General features: G+C 40.5%; 1 protein-coding gene across 2 annotated transcripts; it reads left to right on the top strand.

The window, feature by feature from the left end:
• The first annotated feature begins 296 nt into the window (after positions 1-296).
• Positions 297-11369, top strand: tmem106bb (transmembrane protein 106Bb). Of its 2 annotated transcripts, none has more exons than XM_080045466.1 (8): positions 297-360; positions 1663-1868; positions 4024-4087; positions 4479-4638; positions 5812-5952; positions 6041-6090; positions 7230-7283; positions 8313-11369. In XM_080045466.1, exons 2-8 carry the CDS (start codon positions 1670-1672, stop codon positions 8440-8442), a joined length of 798 nt encoding a protein of 265 aa, XP_079901592.1. In that variant the 5' UTR covers positions 297-360; positions 1663-1669; the 3' UTR covers positions 8443-11369. The 2 variants fall into 2 exon arrangements, with proteins under 2 accessions (XP_079901592.1, XP_079901591.1); XM_080045465.1 differs by having other exon boundaries at positions 305-338.
• The last annotated feature ends 7608 nt before the right edge of the window (positions 11370-18977 follow it).

Here is an 18977-nt window from a genome sequence, read left to right as displayed (position 1 = left end):
TCTCCATTAAAACATTTTAATAAATCTTATTCCTTATTCTAAAATGCTTCTAGTCAGTTTGAGTGCAGGCTTTTTTGAGAATAGCAAGGAATTGGAAACAGATAGACCTCAAAATCAGCAAATGTATTTTTGGTTTCCAACTACTCTTTAATACTCTCTACTATTTGCTAGTGACATTTATATGTATTCATGGACGGATATATTATAATTGACCTGAAGTGTATTATTTCCATACCTGAAAGCGGAATTTCCGATAGTTGTGAATGTATCATTACTGCGCATGTCTATTTACAGAGTAAACAAATCTGCACGGTCCATCCACTATCAGCAGTCATCTGGTAAATAAATAGTCCAATTCAGGTACTTTCTTTGTTGCTGTCCAATGACGTGATATTGCAGCATGTCGCTCATTAACTGCTTATGGACAGAATGTGTTTGATATAAAAACTGCTAAGATAGCTGATGTAGGCTAATATTGGCCGAGTCTAATGTTCATACTTGGACACTTTGTTAGCTCTGACAGCTAACGACAGTAAACTAATGGGCTTACTGTTTGTCGGTTTGGATTTTCTACGGAGACATTTTGACAGCTTGCTAGTTCACTTCAGCTTAAGGTATAACGCTAATGTTGCTAGCTACATCGACATGTCAAGGAAGTATATTCACAATCATTTACTTATGCTAACAGCCTCTGTGGCTAGCGCCAACTTAAAAACGTCAGGCCTTAACAACTCTTATGTTCGCGACATGAACGTTAAAGGTGTTAACTTGCTAAATACTACGTTTAGCAGGCCATTTAGCATGTGTTTCACCAAAATCTATGAGCCATCAATGTAGATGTAGCCAACAGCAGCTAGGGACGTTGAACCCCCTTGTTATGCCGCTATATGCTATGCTACTTTGTTTGGTAACCGGAGCCTTACGTTAGGTTAGGGTTAGGTCAATTAAGTTAGACATCCAAACACGTGTTCAAGTGGAGCTGTGCAATGAGCTGACTGTACTGTTTGCTTTTCTTATGAAAATGTAAGGCTTGTCTGTATATAACAATTAATCAAGAGTTGTGACATGCCACTCAACAACACCTAGTTTGTACTGTTAATAAGCTGAAATATTCGCTCTAAGAAATTAACTCAGGAATGTTTTGTACAGACAGATGTGTGAATAAAACACGATTTATAAAATCGCACATATAACAGTTTTGTCAAAGCTCAATGAACTGAATTACTTCAGCCTTGCTGTTCCTCTGTTTCATCATTCAGTCAGGCTCTGAACTTTTCTGATCCAAGAAAAAATAAAAGCTTTGGAAACTAGTGCATAATATTAGAGCACAATATGATGTCATCATACATGTCATCATACATGTATCTTTGTCTGTCCAGCTTTCCAAAACAGAGAGAATATTTTGTTTACACATCGTAGAAGACTGTGGAAAAAGTGAAAACACTATACAATTAAAATTTTAGAAGCTAACAATGAGTCAAAATTATGGAATGTAAAACGTTTTGATGATTGATGATCACTAAGAATAAATGGACCAATCAGAGCACTCTTCTTACTGTTTACTGATTTAAGGAAAGCTCTCCATTTGTTACCGACCCAATCATGTAACACTCAGTAATGGACCCTGTATTGGTGCTTTGTTGTTGTTGTCCTCCACCACAGTGTGACTATGGGGAAGTCTTTTTCCCTCCTCGCTCATAAGCACACGGGCCACGATGAGGGAGAGGACAGCCTGACGTCCCCTCTGGAGGAGAGCCAGTCTGAAGACGGCAAGGGGGGAGACGTCTCCCAGTTCCCCTATGTGGAGTTCACTGGACGGGACAGTGTCACCTGTCCTACCTGTCAGGGCACCGGCAGGATCCCTAGAGGTAAGACCACAAGGCCTTTTGTATAGAGACAGTGTAATGCCTCGTTTCCACCGAGTGGAGCGGGTCGGATCGGAGCGGTTCGGTCCGGATAGTTTGGCTTTTCATTTGCCAAAAGTTGGGTAGGGTACGGTTTAAGCGCACCTAACCGCTCTGAGCCGCTCCCAATCTCAGTACTCCTCCGTAGGGGTACTAGCCGCCTGAAAGCGGGCCGAAAATGCGGATCTACACACCCCCGTCATTTGATTGGTCGAAAGAATAATTTCCGCCATGTGTAGTCATCTCGGCAAGAGTGAAGAGTCTTGTGTTTTGTCGAAAATGTGAGCACAGCACTGTTTATTGTGTGGTGTTTTTCCTCGTCAATAAATTAATCAGTTGGTTACACTGTGTCCACTGCTAGTCACGTAGCTGCCGCAGCCAGCACTGTTCGCTCATGAGTTGCACCGAGCCGTTTCTGTGTGTTTTCGCCATAGATAGTAGGCTAGTAAACATTCACAACAACAACACAGGGGGAATAAATAAAGAAGCGGCTGGTTTGACCAAGCAAAAACGAGAGACCGCTGGTTTGACCACAGTTGGTAGAAAGAATAATTTCCGCCGTGTGTAGTCACCTCGGCTAGAGTGAAGAGAGTCTTGTTGTGTGTTGGTGAAAATGTGAGCGCAGCACTGTTTATTGTGTGGTGTTTTTCCTCGTCATTAAATGAACCAGTTGGCTACACTGTGTCCCACTGCTACGATGTCACGTAGCTGCCGCAGCCAGCGCTGTTCGCTCGCTGTAGCCTATATCAGTTGCACCAAGCCGTCTGTGTGCTCACAACAACACGGGGGGAATAAATAAAGAAGCGGCTGGTTTGACCAAGCAAAAACGAGAGACCGCTGGCTTGACCACAGTTGGTCGAAAGAATAATTTCCGCCTTGTGTAGTCACCTCGGCTAGAGTGAAGAGTCAGTGTGTTTTGGCGAAAATGTGAGCGCGGCACTGTTTATTGTGTGGTGTTTTTCCTCGTCATTAAATGAATCAGTTGGCTACACTGTGTCCCACTGCAACAATGTCACGAAGCTGCCGCAGCCAGCACTGTTCGCTCACTGTCTCTATCAGTAGCACCGAGCCGTCTCTGTGCTCTCAACAACACGGGGGAAATAAATAAAGAAGCGGCTGGTTTGACCATGCAAAAACAAGAGACCGCTGGTTTGACCACAGTTGTTCCACAGCCCGATAGTTTGACCCACATTCTGGCGGCAGCTATCGCAGTCCAGCCTAAACCCCGCCCCACCAGTAAGGGTAGGGTCATAAACCCCGCCCTACCAGTAAGGGTAGGGTCGGCGGTGGAAACAACTCCGAGATTCTTAAAAGTGAGCTGTCCCGCTCTGAGCCGCTCCGACCCGACCCGCTCTACTCGGTGGAAACGAGGCATAAGGGGTGTTGTACTACTATACTATACTGATAAAAAGTCATGACTGCTGGGTAAAAAACTACCATTAACATAACACTTTACACATAGCAAAACATTTCTCTTGGCCAATGCATCCGGCAGTTTACATGACACTTACGAAATTGCTCAAATTTGACTCGAGACATTCTCAACAAAGCTCCCCGTATGGGATCAGTTTGGCTTTGTCCCAAACAGTCCCATCCCACAGACAAACTCCTGTCCTGTCCTAGCGCCAATACAGATGTATTAACATCACTGCCCAAGTCAAGAAGCAAGCGTCAGGTCGGCTAACGTTTGAGGATAGCAAGCTAAATGTACTGTAAGTCCTATAATTGTAACGTTTGCTTGGATATAAATATCACGTCTTACATCCATGAATGCAGGATTGTTTGGCAAAGAGTTGGATAAATTATGAGTGCTAACAGGTGGATAGTGTGTGTGTGTGTGTGTGGGTGCGTGCGCACCCACGTTTTAGCACACTTGATAGTAATTAGCATGCACTGGGGCCCATTGTGACGACCTTACGCCACTGGTAACACCACTGTGTACTCAGTCAGGATGGATGTAGGCTATCCGTTAGCCTAGCATTCTGAAGGCTGAGAAGTTATCTCTCTGCCATGCAACAATCCTGAAGTGAACCAGGCACAGGATGTAAGAATAGGCTTTAACTGCCCCACCAATACAGCTGACCCAGTGATGTATCAATGATTGTTGCCTGTGTTTCAGGACAAGAAAATCAACTGGTGGCATTGATTCCATACAGTGACCAGAGGCTGCGGCCCAGGAGGACGTAAGTTCTATTGTGATACTTGTTTTTGGATTTCCTTAAAATGATTCCGCTTCCCGTCTTAACACTAGTCAAAGATTCACATAGTCTGTTAATATTTTGGAATATAAACATTTTCTGTTGAACTGTTCCTTCAACAATAGCACAACATACAGGTGTGATTGCAGAAAGCTTTGTATTGTCCGGCTTTCAATTTGCTTCCGACAAAAGTGTCATCAAAACCATTTCACATACTGTCAATTTACGTTGCTGTAAATAATCATTTTTTTGTTCATTATTTGACAAAATTAAGACTGTATCAAAGTTCTTTCTTGATCAAATATATAGCGTATTTGTTGTTGAAATAGTGTGTATAGTAAGTGAATGGTGTGGTTGTGCTGTGTCCTCCCTACAGGAAGTTGTATGTGTCAGTGTCAGTGGCGGTGTGCCTGCTGCTGTCCAGTCTGGCTGTCTTCTTCCTCTTCCCTCGCTCCATCGACGTGTCCTACGTCGGGGTCAAGTCTGTGTTCGTCAGCTACGACCAGGACAAGCGCAGCGTCTATCTCAACATCACGGTGAGCTGCTAAGCAAAATGACAAATACACTAAATATGCAGAGGTAATATAAAAGTATTCCACCACAACTATATTCGTACAGCACAAGATATACCGACCGTCTGTACAGTTGTATCACAATAGAGAAGGATGTATCAAAGTAGACATCCATTTGTAGTGTCCTTTTATTATAAAACTCCCTTCTTAAAAGCGTCATCTCCAAAATCCAATGCCGCCCTCTTGTGGATCAATGGTTACTCACCTCATAAAAGCCATGTGGCCACTGATAGAATTATACAACTTGTATACATTGTAAAAGTTAAACCCTTCCTAAACAGGCATGATCCATAAAAGGCAATTCATACTTTTATTAGCCTATGGCTGCATTACTGTAATGCACTGTATGTTGGCCTCAATCAATCTTCCATCTCGCACCTTCTTACATTTTAACCAACACCCCCAGCCATGAACACATTACCTCCATTCTTTACTCTCTCCACTGGCTTCCTTTCGTTTTAGAATATATTTTGAGATTTGAAAGTTTGTTTTTTGAAGCCATTAATGGCCCTGCCCAAGCACATATTTAACTACTCGAGAACACAACAACTTGGCCATCCAAGCAACCTTTATAGAAGTCCCACGGTCGGGTGTAGTGGATAGAGCGTGTACCATATTGGCTCCGGCCTTCGTTGCAGTGGTTGCGGGTTCAAATCCGACCCGTGGACCTTTACTGCAGGTCATCCCCCCTCTCTCTCTGTCTCCCCATTTCAACTCTGTACTATCTAATAAAGCTTGAAAATGCCAAAAAATAATCCTAAAAAAAAAAAAAAAAAGAAGTCCCACGGTCGAGGTACTTACTGTGGGGTGATTGGTCTTTTACAGTTGCTGGCCTGAGAGTCTGGAACATGTTACCCGCTGACATTCTCACTATCACAGACAAAGCTCTTTTTAAATCTAACCTCAAAACCTGTTTATTTAGATAGGCTTTTAATACACAGTAGCACTGTGACATTTTCCTCCTGTTTGTATGTACTGTAAGCTTTACCAATTTTACTGTATGTGATGTTTTATTCTTGTTTCCTTGATGTAAAGCACTTTGGAAACCGTCTGGATACTGTAAAGGGCTATACACAGTTTATAAGTGCTGACTGATTGATTGATTGATGGATTGATGCATGTATATCACTCCTGCAGAATACTCTGAACATCACCAACAACAACTACTACTCGGTGGAGGTGGCTAACATCACAGCTCAGGTGCAGTTTGCCAAGACAGTGATTGGTAAATCTCGCATCAGTAACATCACAGCCATCAGCCCGCTGGACATGCAACAGGTAAAGCAGCTCTCTGTCTGCTCAACAGATGACACTGCGTCTGTGTGTCTTATATTCTGACTCAATGTTGGTCTGCTTGTGTTTTCAGATTGATTACATGGTCCCTACACTCATAGCGGATGAGATGAGCTACATGTAGTAAGTACTGTGTATACTTTAATACAGTAGTACAACACTGAGGGATGGTTGGATACATTGATTTTTTCATTAGGCTTGTTACCTGGCAGTATTTTTTTAGAATTACATTCAGGAATGATTGGTTTTACATCTGAACCTGATCTAATGCAGCATGTGGTTTAACCCATTGATGACGGCTGCTGCGCGATGCCACATTGGCTCTCCTGCCTGATGCTGCATCGCGCAGCATTATTACTTTATCTAATTTTCATGGCATTCCCAGCATAGAATGCACTGTCATTGGTTCAAATACACATGAGGTGGGTTTTGTTGATTTTTTTAAGACCACGTGACCACCCAAAAGTTGTGTGGTTTGCCGAAAATCATGTCAATCAAAAAAATAAAAAACAAAATAATAAAAGAAATACGCCAGCTATGTCGGCGACAGAACAGTTAGTGGCGTTTGGTGCGCAGAATCAAGGTCTACTATAGACTACTGACGAAAATCACACAACACATTGCATCTATTTATTAACAATATTTAATAATTTTCTAATTCATCTAATTTTGACGATTTTTAGAAATATTTGTTGGTTTGTAAGCGCTAAGGGAGCATGTTTAAATAAAACCTGTGAACCTTAACTTTTAAATGTATTTTATTTCATGTTTCTATGTGCTACACAGGCTTAGATATTAAGGTTTTGGTAGACTTGACAATTCGTACTATTTTTTCAGAAAACCCTCAGGCATTAAGGACATGCATCCTAGACTGCCATAGTCATCAATGGGTTAAAGCTGGGGGCAGCTTGGTAGGGGTGTGTGATATTGACAAAAAATTATATCTTGTTATGTTTGGGAATTTTGCAAATAACAATAACAGATGATATTTTGCCTCCCTCAAATATGTATTAAAAAACCTCAATACTTTATAGGTAAGGCTTATACTGTACTGCTTCATCTTGTAAAAGATTTCAATGATAATACCAATGAAAACAACTTTTTTCAGAAAAACAGGTCTTCTTACTGAACTTAAAACTGTACTGATGCAGCTCATATGCTAAACATTTGTTAACAGTACCACAGGCCAAAGTCCTGTTGGCAGATATTGACTAGGGACACAACAGTATTGCATATTTAACAGCGCTTGTTTTTTTTTCCAGTGACTACTGCACACTGCAAACCATCAAGGTCCACAACATTGTTGTCATGATGCAGTAAGTTGTTTTAGAATTTACTCTTATGTTAATTCAAACATTGGAGCTGTGTGTGTGTGTGTGTGTGTGTGTGTATTACTAATGTTGTGGGGAAATGTATCTGTTCACACAGTGATATTGTGAGGACTTCCTTTTGGGGACAAAATGGAAGTCCCCATAAGATAAAATAAGAGATAAGATAAGATAATCCTTTATTAGTCCCTCAGTGGGGAAATTGCGGGAATTAATAAAGGATTATCTTATCTTATCTCTTATCTTATCTTATGGGGACTTCCATTTTGTCCCCAAAAGGAAGTCCTCACAATATCACTGTGTGAACAGACTTAAATAATTACATCTTATGATGAAGGCTTGCTTTAAGGTAATGGTAGACTATGGTTTAGGCAAGTTGTAGTCTGGTTTACCCAATGTAGAAAGTGGAGATTGGGCTGGCAGATTTGCAATGTTGCCAGAAAGCCGACGTTATGTTGATGTCCGTATTAATCACACACACCTCTGAAACTGCAGACGTTCGTGCCCTCCCATGCTCTGAACAAAGTACACAACGTAGCTACCGACAGAAACTGCCGTCCTCGACGCACACGTGTGGCCACTAGCGGGTCAAAACAAAAACACGCTGCTTCGTTCGCCATGGTGCCCACTGCCAGTAGCCTACAGATCCTGGGTCAGCCATAACGCTAGAGCGACGACTAGTGCAGAGCGGGTGGGATATATTGGACTGGTCATTCTGTGGTCATTCATTTGCAGGTTAAAATATAGGAATAATTAGGGCGCGGTCTCTTGAGTGACAGCTAGCCGCCCGATAGCCCTAACTTCACCTCAGAGGTATTCGTCAGCTACATGGGCGTATCTCCCTCCACCCAACGTCACATCAATGCCCTTTTTCGGTAAGAGGAAATGAGGCGGAGTAAAAATATGACAAGATGGCGACACGCATAGGCAGTTGGAATAACTGAGGTCAGCCCGGATGCTACATCCATTTTATATACTATCTATGGTTCTGACCTGCTGTCCCTCTCCCCCCTACAGAGTGACTGTCACCACGGTGTACTTTGGCCATGCGGAGCAGGTGTCTCAGGAGGTTTACCAGTATGTGGACTGTGGAGGCAACACCACCTCCACCAGAGGACTGATCAATGCCCCACATCCACAAGAGTAAAGCCAGCACTCACCCTTTAGACTAGATGGTTCACTGTGTTCTCCCATTCCTTCACCTGCAGTGTCTGACTAACACACCCAGTGTTTACTTCAATACCAATACTTAAGAAGACATATCCACAGTAAGAGGAGAAAAGATCAATTATGGAAGCGCATTGCATTCAGCAGAGAAGAAAAATGTTATCGTGTAATGTTGTCATTCGCGACACAATTTCATAATATGAGATCCTTATCTCATGCTTACCAGATAACTGTCCTAATCAAGAGACCAGTGTCTCATAATGATAAGGTGTACTTCATCAAGTTCTAGAAAACCAACATATTTACAACATAGTTATTCACAATGACAAGACAAATGTCATCATTTCCAAATCTAAATCTCATAATTGTGAGATCCATGTCTCATAGGTAAAAGATGCAGAAGCTGATTTTATTTGAAGTCCATTTCCTTATACTCCTCTCATAATGATTGGATATGAATGTTGTGAGGTGCCAAGTCATATTTGCAGGATACATTTCTCATATTTTTTTCTCTTGGTGAATACGATCAGGGCTGAGTATTATTTGACATATTTCAGTCGCAATGCAAAAACGATTCCTCATTCTCGGTACAATTGCCTAAAAACATATTTTTTTCATTGAGCAAAATCAGCCAAGCTCCGGGATGTACCCGTGTTTAAAAATGTTTTCATTTTACCAAGCGTGCAGTGCCAACTTAAAATGCAGGACTATTTTTGATAAGTAATTCTATTGACATATTTAAGGAAGTATTCCAAGAATGTAAAAGGTTGATCCATGGTCTATAACATGTATATCTATTCATTTTCCTCTGGCATTGCTGTTCAGTGTGTAGACCATTAAGTACCAAACCTTGCTGAGGTAAACGACTGAAGAAAGACACACATTGATATCTCAAAATCATTTTGAATGTTGTTTTAAATTATATTCAAGAAGAAAAAAAAAGCTTAAATATATATATTAAGACTGCTCTCAGTTTTCCAGCTTCACGTTATGAAAGAATAATTTCTGGAGATACTGAGTGATGGGTTGGATTTGTTTTAACAGTGTTGAAGTAGCATGAGAATTGTCTTTATTGTGACATCACTAACTTATAGATTCCACTTGTTTGTTTCTTTCCGTTATTAATAACCTTGATCTTTGAACTACATTTATCATTTATGATTTGAGCTCCTAAACAAGACGAGGGAACTTAAAGGAAGTCGATAGAGGTATTTGACTACCTAGCGAAACAATAATGCACTTTATACGTCTATTTAAAATGCAGACTTTATTAGCCCTACGTTCCCTAGAAGCACTGTGCGTTGGGCTCTATGAAGGAGGGGTTGTTACTTCACTAGAGTCGTCTCATACTGTGGGCACCGAAAGCTAATGTGGTTCATTGTGTTTTTCCTCTGACTGACTTTCAATTTGTACAATCTAGCTTACTACTGAAGTATTTGCTTGTTGGCTGTCCACTATTATAGTTTATACATGGTTTTGTGTGTTTTTTTTTTGTCTAACATTATAAAGAAGTGAATGCATTCATTCCGTTTTAAAAGGTAGAAGTGGGGGGGTTCTACTGGTAGGTTATAGCTCAAAACCTCTGTGTGTTCTAGCAGGTCTAGCTTGAGTCATTTCAGAAATATGCTTCTTTTTTTCCACTACATTTTTACCAAAAATCAGAATGAGAATTCTGTATCAAATGTTTGCTATTTCAATATTAAGCCTCAGTCACACCAGCGTTTAATAAACTAAAGCAATTTCAGTTCATTTCAGCGCAGTCATCCAATCCATGCTGCTGGGGGTAAAAAGTAAAGCTTTCAAAAGTCTTAACTTTGATGAATTTTTTTACTAATGCTTTTTCACCGCTAAATACTACTAAAATGATGGTCGCACCACCATTTTATATAACCCAAGGTAGTCAAAACTGTGCCATAAAAGAGGCATTGGTTTGCAGATAGGTGTCCAGGCATTGTCCATATATACAGTACAGTATGTCTACCAGAGCTACTGTCTACTCTACGATGATACTGAAGACAATTTAATTTAGCGATTCATCTCTTTCCTAAAGATAAGAACTTCGGGGGGTGGGGGGAGAGACACCAAAATCGTCACCATTAAAAAGCACGAACCAACTAAGCATGTTTTGCTTTGTGGATTATTTAAACAATTAATATATTATCTAAACAGTTGCCAACATCAATTTTTCCAAAGAAAAGCTAATACAATTCCTCACTAGCCTGGTGCTTTAACTACTCCTCCATAAAGTCATTTTCAATATTTCTAAAGATGCACAACAATATGGAGAATGAATTGTGTACAAGACACGTTGGGAATATGAGTATTAGTATTTCTGCTGAATGAAATACTTGATTCTGCCCTAACCCTATCCTGCTGATAAGTGTTATCCTAAATATTGGGGGCATTCTGACTTGATTTGCTGATTTGCATATGTATCATACTAACCACTGCTATTTGGACTACCTGTGTTATTCTCATTTGTTTTCATTTCTCTACTTTTTAAATGAAAATAATAGCAAATGCCCAACATTTCTTCTAATTTATTGTATTAAATACATTCTCTAAAGTATGTAATATAATAATAATAATAATATGTAATCCTCCAGTTTTGTATTTAAAGTGATGGATTTGAAAGACAATATATACAACTATGTACGATTTATTTCAACGACCTGTTGCAACTGTTAAAACGTACAAATTGTGTTTATAATATATTCATACAAGCTTTGATGGACATGTGTACATCATACACTCCTGAGTAATTGGTTAACGATTCCTATTATTATTAATTATTATTTAAAAAAAAAGCTATTTCCAGACTCCTACCTCTACTGTCATTTTAAATATTTAGTGGCTCATTTTTCATAACGATTGTTGTGGCAGCATGAATAAAGTTTTAGAACATGATTATTTGTGAAATCATTCTGTTTTATTACACACACACACGCACACGCACACACACACACACACACACACACACACACACACACACACACACACACACACATACATACAGGGTCATCAGATCAAATTGGTAACATGCTGAACTCTTAATATATTCAGAAATTCATGTTCATTATTTCAAAGATTCAATCTTTCACTCGAGTTGTTAAGCTGATATCATTTGTGTTGAAAGAAAATTGTATTAGAAGATGAAATAATGTAAGGCTCCAACATAATGTGAAGAAAGTAAAGAACTTTACCTTGACAAAAGCTCATATGTAAAGCACAATGACAGTCTGCATCAAGTTGTGTAAAGGTAAAGCGAGGAGCAGAAGAATAAGACGGTTGTATATTCAATTTATGTGCCAGTTGCTCCACATGCTTTTTTTTTTTTAAAGTAAGACTGCCTTTTAGCCAAATTCCCAGGTTAGACGGGAACATTTCTACTTCAGAGCTCAGATTATGAAATGTCTAAATGTATAGCAGATTGTAGGAGGAGCCGACAGCATAAACTATAAGACTAGTTATTTTGGCCTAAAAGAAAAAAAATATATATATAACATTACATTTAGAAACACACTTTTTAAAATGTTTTAAACGCTCTGACCAAAGGACAGTTCTATGCCTCACAGGAAATGGACATGTCATCTTCTCCATGTGATCAGTCATGTGAGCTTTCAGTGTGATGATTAATAAACTGTTGTGATAGACTGTCAATAATAATAGAACTGTACTCAGATGATGGTGACTGTTGGCCACATGATGCCATCACTATCAACCCACCATCAATTCACTCATGATGAAGTGTTGTATGACTGACTCTAAGCAGCTTGAATGATCTCAGTCTTATCACCCTGTTTCCACCAAAATAAGCAATTCAACTTCTCTTACATGTGTGTTGTGTGTGTGTGTCCAGGTTTATTTCAAATCTCAAAGTTACCCTCCTGTTTTTTAAGGATGTGTCTGTGTCCCGTTGACTGAGACTGTGTTATTTGCTTTATTAACTCCTGACCAAATAAAGCACCCACAAAAAAATAAATAACAAGACCGGCAGTGCTGGGCCCAAATCTTGATCACATTTAAGAATACCACGTCTCTTGATGGAGAGAAAAAGTTGAATATATACAAAATGATGCAGAGGAAAACTTATACAATATCAGTGATTTATGAGAACAATCTAATAAACCACTGTAATCTATTAAACCCTCATAAAACCTGCTAAGTTATTCCTCCTTTGCTATTGTTTTTTTTTGTTTTTTTAAAGATATTTTTTTGGCATTTTTATGCTTTATTGATAGTGTAGAGACAGAGTTGAAATTGGGCAGAGAGGGGAGTGACATGCAGAGAAGGACCGCGGGCTGGAATCGAACCCGGGTCTGCTGCTGGCCGAGGCCCATGGGGGGGACGTCCTACCAACTGAGCTAAGGGCGCCTCTCTCCATTGCTATTGTTGTACGATAACAGCGCAAAAGCACATGGGATACCCTCATCTATCATTGTTTGCATTTCACTTACAAATTATTTTTAAAAAACGGACTGGCTCGTTAATGTCTTGTGCAAATGATTAGGTCACAGCACCGGCAATAGTCCAATGCTCAAGGCATAGTGTTTTCAGGTTGTGTCCGTCCGTCCGGGCCATTCTTGTGAGCACAATGTCTCATGAACACTTGAAGGGATATTTTGCACACATTTTCACACATTTTCGACTGTGACGCTGAACTGAATAGATGTTGGAGGTCAAAGGTCAAGCTGACTGAGGCTTCATGTTCATCCCTTGCTCAGGTATCTCAGAAATGTCTTAAAGATATTATCTTTCACATTTGGAAAGAAACATCAACTTGGCATCACAGTGAACGTGTTCAATTTTAAAGGGCAAAGGTCAAGGTCACTGTTATATCTTGTGAGCACAGTATTTCACGAATGCATTTAAGGAATTGTAGTTAAAGGAATACTTCACCCATACGGAACAGGCGTTCTATCATTATAAAATCACTATTATAATACAGGTCCTTCTCATATAATTAGCATATTGTGATAAAGTTCAATATTTTCTGTAATGTACTGATAAACATTAGACTTTCATATATTTTAGATTCATTACACACAACTGAAGTAGTTCAAGCCTTTTATTGTTTTAATATTGATGATTTTGGCAAAAAATTTAAGAAAAACCAAAAATCCCTATCTCAAAAAATTAGCATATTTCATCCGACCAATAAAAGAAAAGTGTTTTTAATACAAAAAAGTCAACCTTCAAATAATTATGTTCAGTTATGCACTCAATACTTGGTCGGGAATCCTTTCGCAGAAATGACTGCTTCAATGCGGCGTGGCATGGAGGCAATCAGCCTGTGGCACTGCTGAGGTGTTATGGAGGCCCAGGATGCTTCGATAACGGCCTTAAGCTCATCCACAGTGTTGGGTCTGGTGTCTCTCAACTTCCTCTTCACAATATCCCACAGATTCTCTATGGGGTTCAGGTCAGGAGAGTTGGCAGGCCAATTGAGCACAGTAATACCATGGTCAGTAAACCATTTACCAGTGGTTTTGGCACTGTGAGCAGGTGCCAGGTCTTGTTGAAAAATTAAATCTTCATCTCCATAAAGCTTTTCAGCAGATGGAAGCATGAAGTGCTCCAAAATCTCCTGATAGCTAGCTGCATTGACCCTGCCTTTGATAAAACACCAGCAGCTGACATGGCACCCCAGACCATCACTGACTGTGGGTACTTGACACTGGACTTCAGGCATTTTGGCATTTCCTTCTCCCCAGTCTTCCTCCAGACTCTGGCACCTTGATTTCCGAATGACATGCAAAATTTGCTTTCATCCGAAAAAAGTACTTTGGACCACTGAGCAACAGTCCAGTGCTGCTTCTCTATAGCCCAGGTCAGGCGCTACTGCCGCTGTTTCTGGTTCAAAAGTGGCTTGACCTGGGGAATGCGGCACCTGTAGCCCATTTCCTGCACACGCCTGTGCACGGTGGCTCTGGATGTTTCTACTCCAGACTCAGTCCACTGCTTCCGCAGGTCCCCCAAGGTCTGGAATCGGCCCTTCTCCACAATCCTCCTCAGGGTCCGGTCACCTCTTCTGGTTGTGCAGCGTTTTCTGCCACACTTTTTCCTTCCCACAGACTTCCCACTAAGGTGCCTTGATACAGCACTCTGGGAACAGCCTATTCGCTCAGAAATTTCTTTCTGTGTCTTACCCTCTTGCTTGAGGGTGTCAATGATGGCCTTCTAGACAGCAGTCAGGTTGGCACTCTTACCCATGATTGCGGTTTTGAGTAATGAACCAGTCTGGGAGTTTTTAAAAGCCTCAGGAATCTTTTGCAGGTGTTTAGAGTTAATTTGTTGATTCAGATGATTAGGTTAAGAGCTCGTTTAGAGTACCTTTTCATGATATGCTAATTTTTTGAGATAGGAATTTGGGGTTTTCATGAGCTGTATGCCAAAATCATCAGTATTAAAACAACAAAAGACCTGACATATTTCAGTTGGTGTGCAATGAATCTAAAATATATGAAAGTTCAATTATTATCATTACATTATGGAAAATAATCAACTTTATCACAATATGCTAATTATATGAGAAGGACCTGTATAATGAATGAGGTTTTTCTTCCCTCAGTCTTCCCTTGGCCCAGCTGTCCTGTTAATCCTAGCCCTTACTGTGATGTCACAGTAAGGAAAATTTAGGGTTAGACAGTGAGACCATAAAACACTCTTTCTGCCTTTTCTCAGGCTAGGATGAACCAATTTAATTTTTATTTGCACATTTATACTAAATAGGATCTCAGAATTCAATACACCTTCATATTCCCACCTGTGAAGTAGGTCTTTAAACTAAGGAGCTTTACCTTCTCTAAAGCATCGTCTCAACTCCTACCACAAATTAGCTTCTTTTTAGTTGTTTTAGGCACATGACCACAATAAGGCAATTTCTCTTTTCTTTTGCTCTTGTTGACCCACCACTGTACTTTCACTGTCCGGAAATTGTATCCTTCACAGAGGAGCAGAACCACCAGGGCTGTAGTACTAGTTTCACTGTTGTTGAAGCAATTCAAATATATATCATGGTCTATTTATGTGTTGAAGGATTAATAAAGATTAACGGTATGTTTTAGCCTAAAGTCAATAAGGTGAGAGTTTTCAATGGGCCAAAGATGGCTATCTTTTAAGATAGATAGATGGTGTATGTATGTGTGTTTGAATGTGTGTGTGTGTGTGTGTGTGTGTGTGTGTGTGTGTGTGTGTGTGTGTGTGTGTGTGTGTGTGTGTGTGTGTGTGTACTGTATTTGTGTGGGTTGTCCTTCTTTCTGCCTTCACAGCTAGTTACTGTATATCGAGGTAACTAATTGATTGATTAATATTTTATGTATTGTATGCAACTGATGTCAGCACTTAAGCCCAAGACAAATTCCCGTCAGGACAATCAAAGTTTATGGTATCTTATCATGAACCTGATCACAGTTTAACAGAATTGTACTGTGTACAATGACAGTTGCCCAACGAGATCCATCAGCCTCCAGGCAAAGTCTTATTTGCCTTTGACACACACACACACACACACACACACACACACACACACACACACACACACACACACACACACACACACACACACACACACACACACACACACACACTCACACACACACTCACATACACACACACACATACACTGCATCAGATGACAAACGGGAAATGTTCCCTTATTGTCAGCTGAGTGGTTAACTGTGCGTGCATTTTTTTATATAGAAATGGGCAAAGGTTGTCATCCAGGTTAGCTTAGCTCAAATACTGGTAGTCAAGAGGAGCAGATCAAGAGTGAGGCAAAAAAAACTAAACAGTTTAACTGCTGAACTTTTCCTTTAAGCCGAGGGGTAGCAATATTATTCATAGGAAAGGAAGTACATTATGCTCACAGATTTTTATTCTGTTTGTTTACTGGAATAATTTAATTTATTGTGATCTACGTCCATAACTGGTAGCAGACATGACGTCAGCTTGAATCATTAAACATTGTGCTAAGTGGAGTTTGTGAACCACTGCACTGCACCATCTCAGCATTTCATTACATAAAGTGGCCCTTTTAGCTAATTGTGCATTCAAGTAACAAACCTAAGCAGAAACTGTGGTATCGAATATAATATAATATAATATAATATAATATAATATAATATAATATAATATAATATAATATAATATAATATAATATAATATAATATAATATAATATAATATAATATAATATAATATAATATAATATAATATAATATAATATAATATAATATAATAATAATTTCATGAGGGCAAAAACACCATGTAATGTGTTTTATCATTAAAGGTGCACTGTGTAACTTTGTGTGTGTCAGAGAAGTGAACATTTTCTAAGGTACGTATATTCTCATAACTGAATAAACCAACTTCCCTCACAGGAAAATGTGATCCCTGGAACACTGTTTGAAGTTAGAAAGCCATCTTCAAAGTTACTGTTTCACTGTTGTTGTTGTTTACAGCAGCAGGGCCCACAGTTTGGTTTACAAACATATTCTAGTTTTACGTTTGGTTCCAGCTTCCTCAAAATAATTTATTTTCTGATTTATGATGATAGAATTATTCAATACTAAGAATTACATGTAGAGAAAATATGTTTTGTAAAATAACTGCAAACTAGGCAAATGCAAACAAATGCACCTCCCTTGAAACTGCAAAGTGCACCTTTAAGCCGAAAAGGACCATGAAAAAAAAGACTGGAGCATTACTGAACTTATTTGACCTTTTCTTATCAAATTGGGTCTAGTGCTTTACAGTGGATCATATCATGTATTAGATTAGATTAAACACACAGACACTCTCACTGTGCTGTCAGGTGTATTGGGATGCTTGGCCCCTTTGGACTTTCAGTTACAGTTAGACAATAAACAATGAACGAACAGTGACTGTAATATATACAATATAACACAATATATAAACAAGTGATAAGTTAAAATAGTATAGAATAGAATAAAAACTAAGGTACATATACTTAAAATTTGTAAACATTTTAAACGGATTGAGTCAGTGTCAGTGTCAGTCAGTGGGGGAGGCGGTCTCTGGACCTGTTAAGGATCCCCACTGAAGAGGGGAAGAAACTGTTCAAGTGGCGGGAGCTTTTGGTCCTGATGGACCGCAGCCTCCTGCCCGAGGGGAGAGTCTCATAAAGTCTGTGACCAGGATGGGACGGGTCGGCCATAATCCTGCCTGCCCGCCTCAAAGCCCTGGAGCTGTGCAGGTCCTGGAGGGATGGAAGGTGACAGCCAATCACCTTCTCAGCAGAGCGTATGATGCGCTGCAGTCTGCTCCTGTCCTTAGCCGTGGCTGCAGTGTACCAGACAGTGATGGATGAGGTGAGGATAGACTCAATGATGGCAGTGTAGAAGTGCACCATCATAGTCTTTGGCAGGTTGTATTTCTTCAGCTGGCGCAGGAAGAACATCCTCTGCTGGCCTTTTTTGGTGAGGGACCTGATGTTCAGCTCCCATTTAAGGTCCTGGCTGATGATGGTGCCCAGGAAGCGGCAGGACTCCACAGAGTCGACTGGGGAGCCAGACAGGATGATGGGGGCGGGTGGGGCCGGGTTCTTCCTGTAATCCACAATTATCTCCACTGTTTTTAAAGCGTTAAGCTCCAGGTTGTTGTGGCTGCACCAGGTCACTAGATGGTCAATCTCCCACCTGTAGGCGGACTCATCCCCGCCAGAGATGAGCCCGATGAGCGTGGTGTCGTCCGCGAACTTCAGGAGCTCGACGGACTGGTGACTGGAGGTGCAGCTGTTTGTGTACAGGGAGAAGAGCAGAGGGGAGAGAACGCAGCCTTGGGGGGATCCAGTGCTGATGGTCTGGGATTCAGAGAAGTGCTTCCCCAGCCTCACACGCTGCTTCCTGTCAGACAGGAAGTCTGTGATCCACCTGCAGAATCCAGATGCTGGAGGGTGTAGTGCAGAGCCATGTTTACTGCATCGTCTACAGACCTGTTGGCTCTGTAGGCAAACTGCAGTGGGTCCAGGAGTGGGTTGGTGAAGGATTTGAGGTGGGACAGTACAAGGCGCTCAAAAGACTTCATGACCACAGAGGTCAGTGCAACGGGTCTGTAGTCATTTAGTCCTGTGGTCCTTGGCTTCTTTGGGACGGGGATGATGGTGGAGACTTTAAAGCAGGCTGGCACATGACATGTCTCCAGTGAGGTGTTAAAGATCTCCGTGAATACAGGAGACAGCTGGTCAGCGCAGTGCTTCAGGGTGGAAGGAGAGACTGAGGGTGTATTCACACTGGGAAAGTCCGCTAGTGCACTTGCTTTGGTCCAGACCAAATAGAGTTTTGATTTTTTTTGTTTGGTGTGGTCCACTTTCATATTGCCCCTTTTGCAAGTGAACCAGCATTACGAAGCAAAACCACACGTGATCTGAGGTCATTCATTCATTGGACAGACATTCTGGGGTGGAGAGAAACAGGAAGCACGAAGTTTAAACTGCGAAATATATATCATTGATATAATATGGGGCTAAAAATAATAAAAGGGCCTACATCTAACC

This window comes from Ammodytes marinus (assembly GCF_949987685.1).
Source record: "Ammodytes marinus genome assembly, chromosome: 17".
NCBI classification, from domain to species: domain Eukaryota; kingdom Metazoa; phylum Chordata; class Actinopteri; order Uranoscopiformes; family Ammodytidae; genus Ammodytes; species Ammodytes marinus.
Note: the sequence above shows the minus strand (reverse complement) of the source record. Positions and strands in the feature narration are given on the sequence as shown.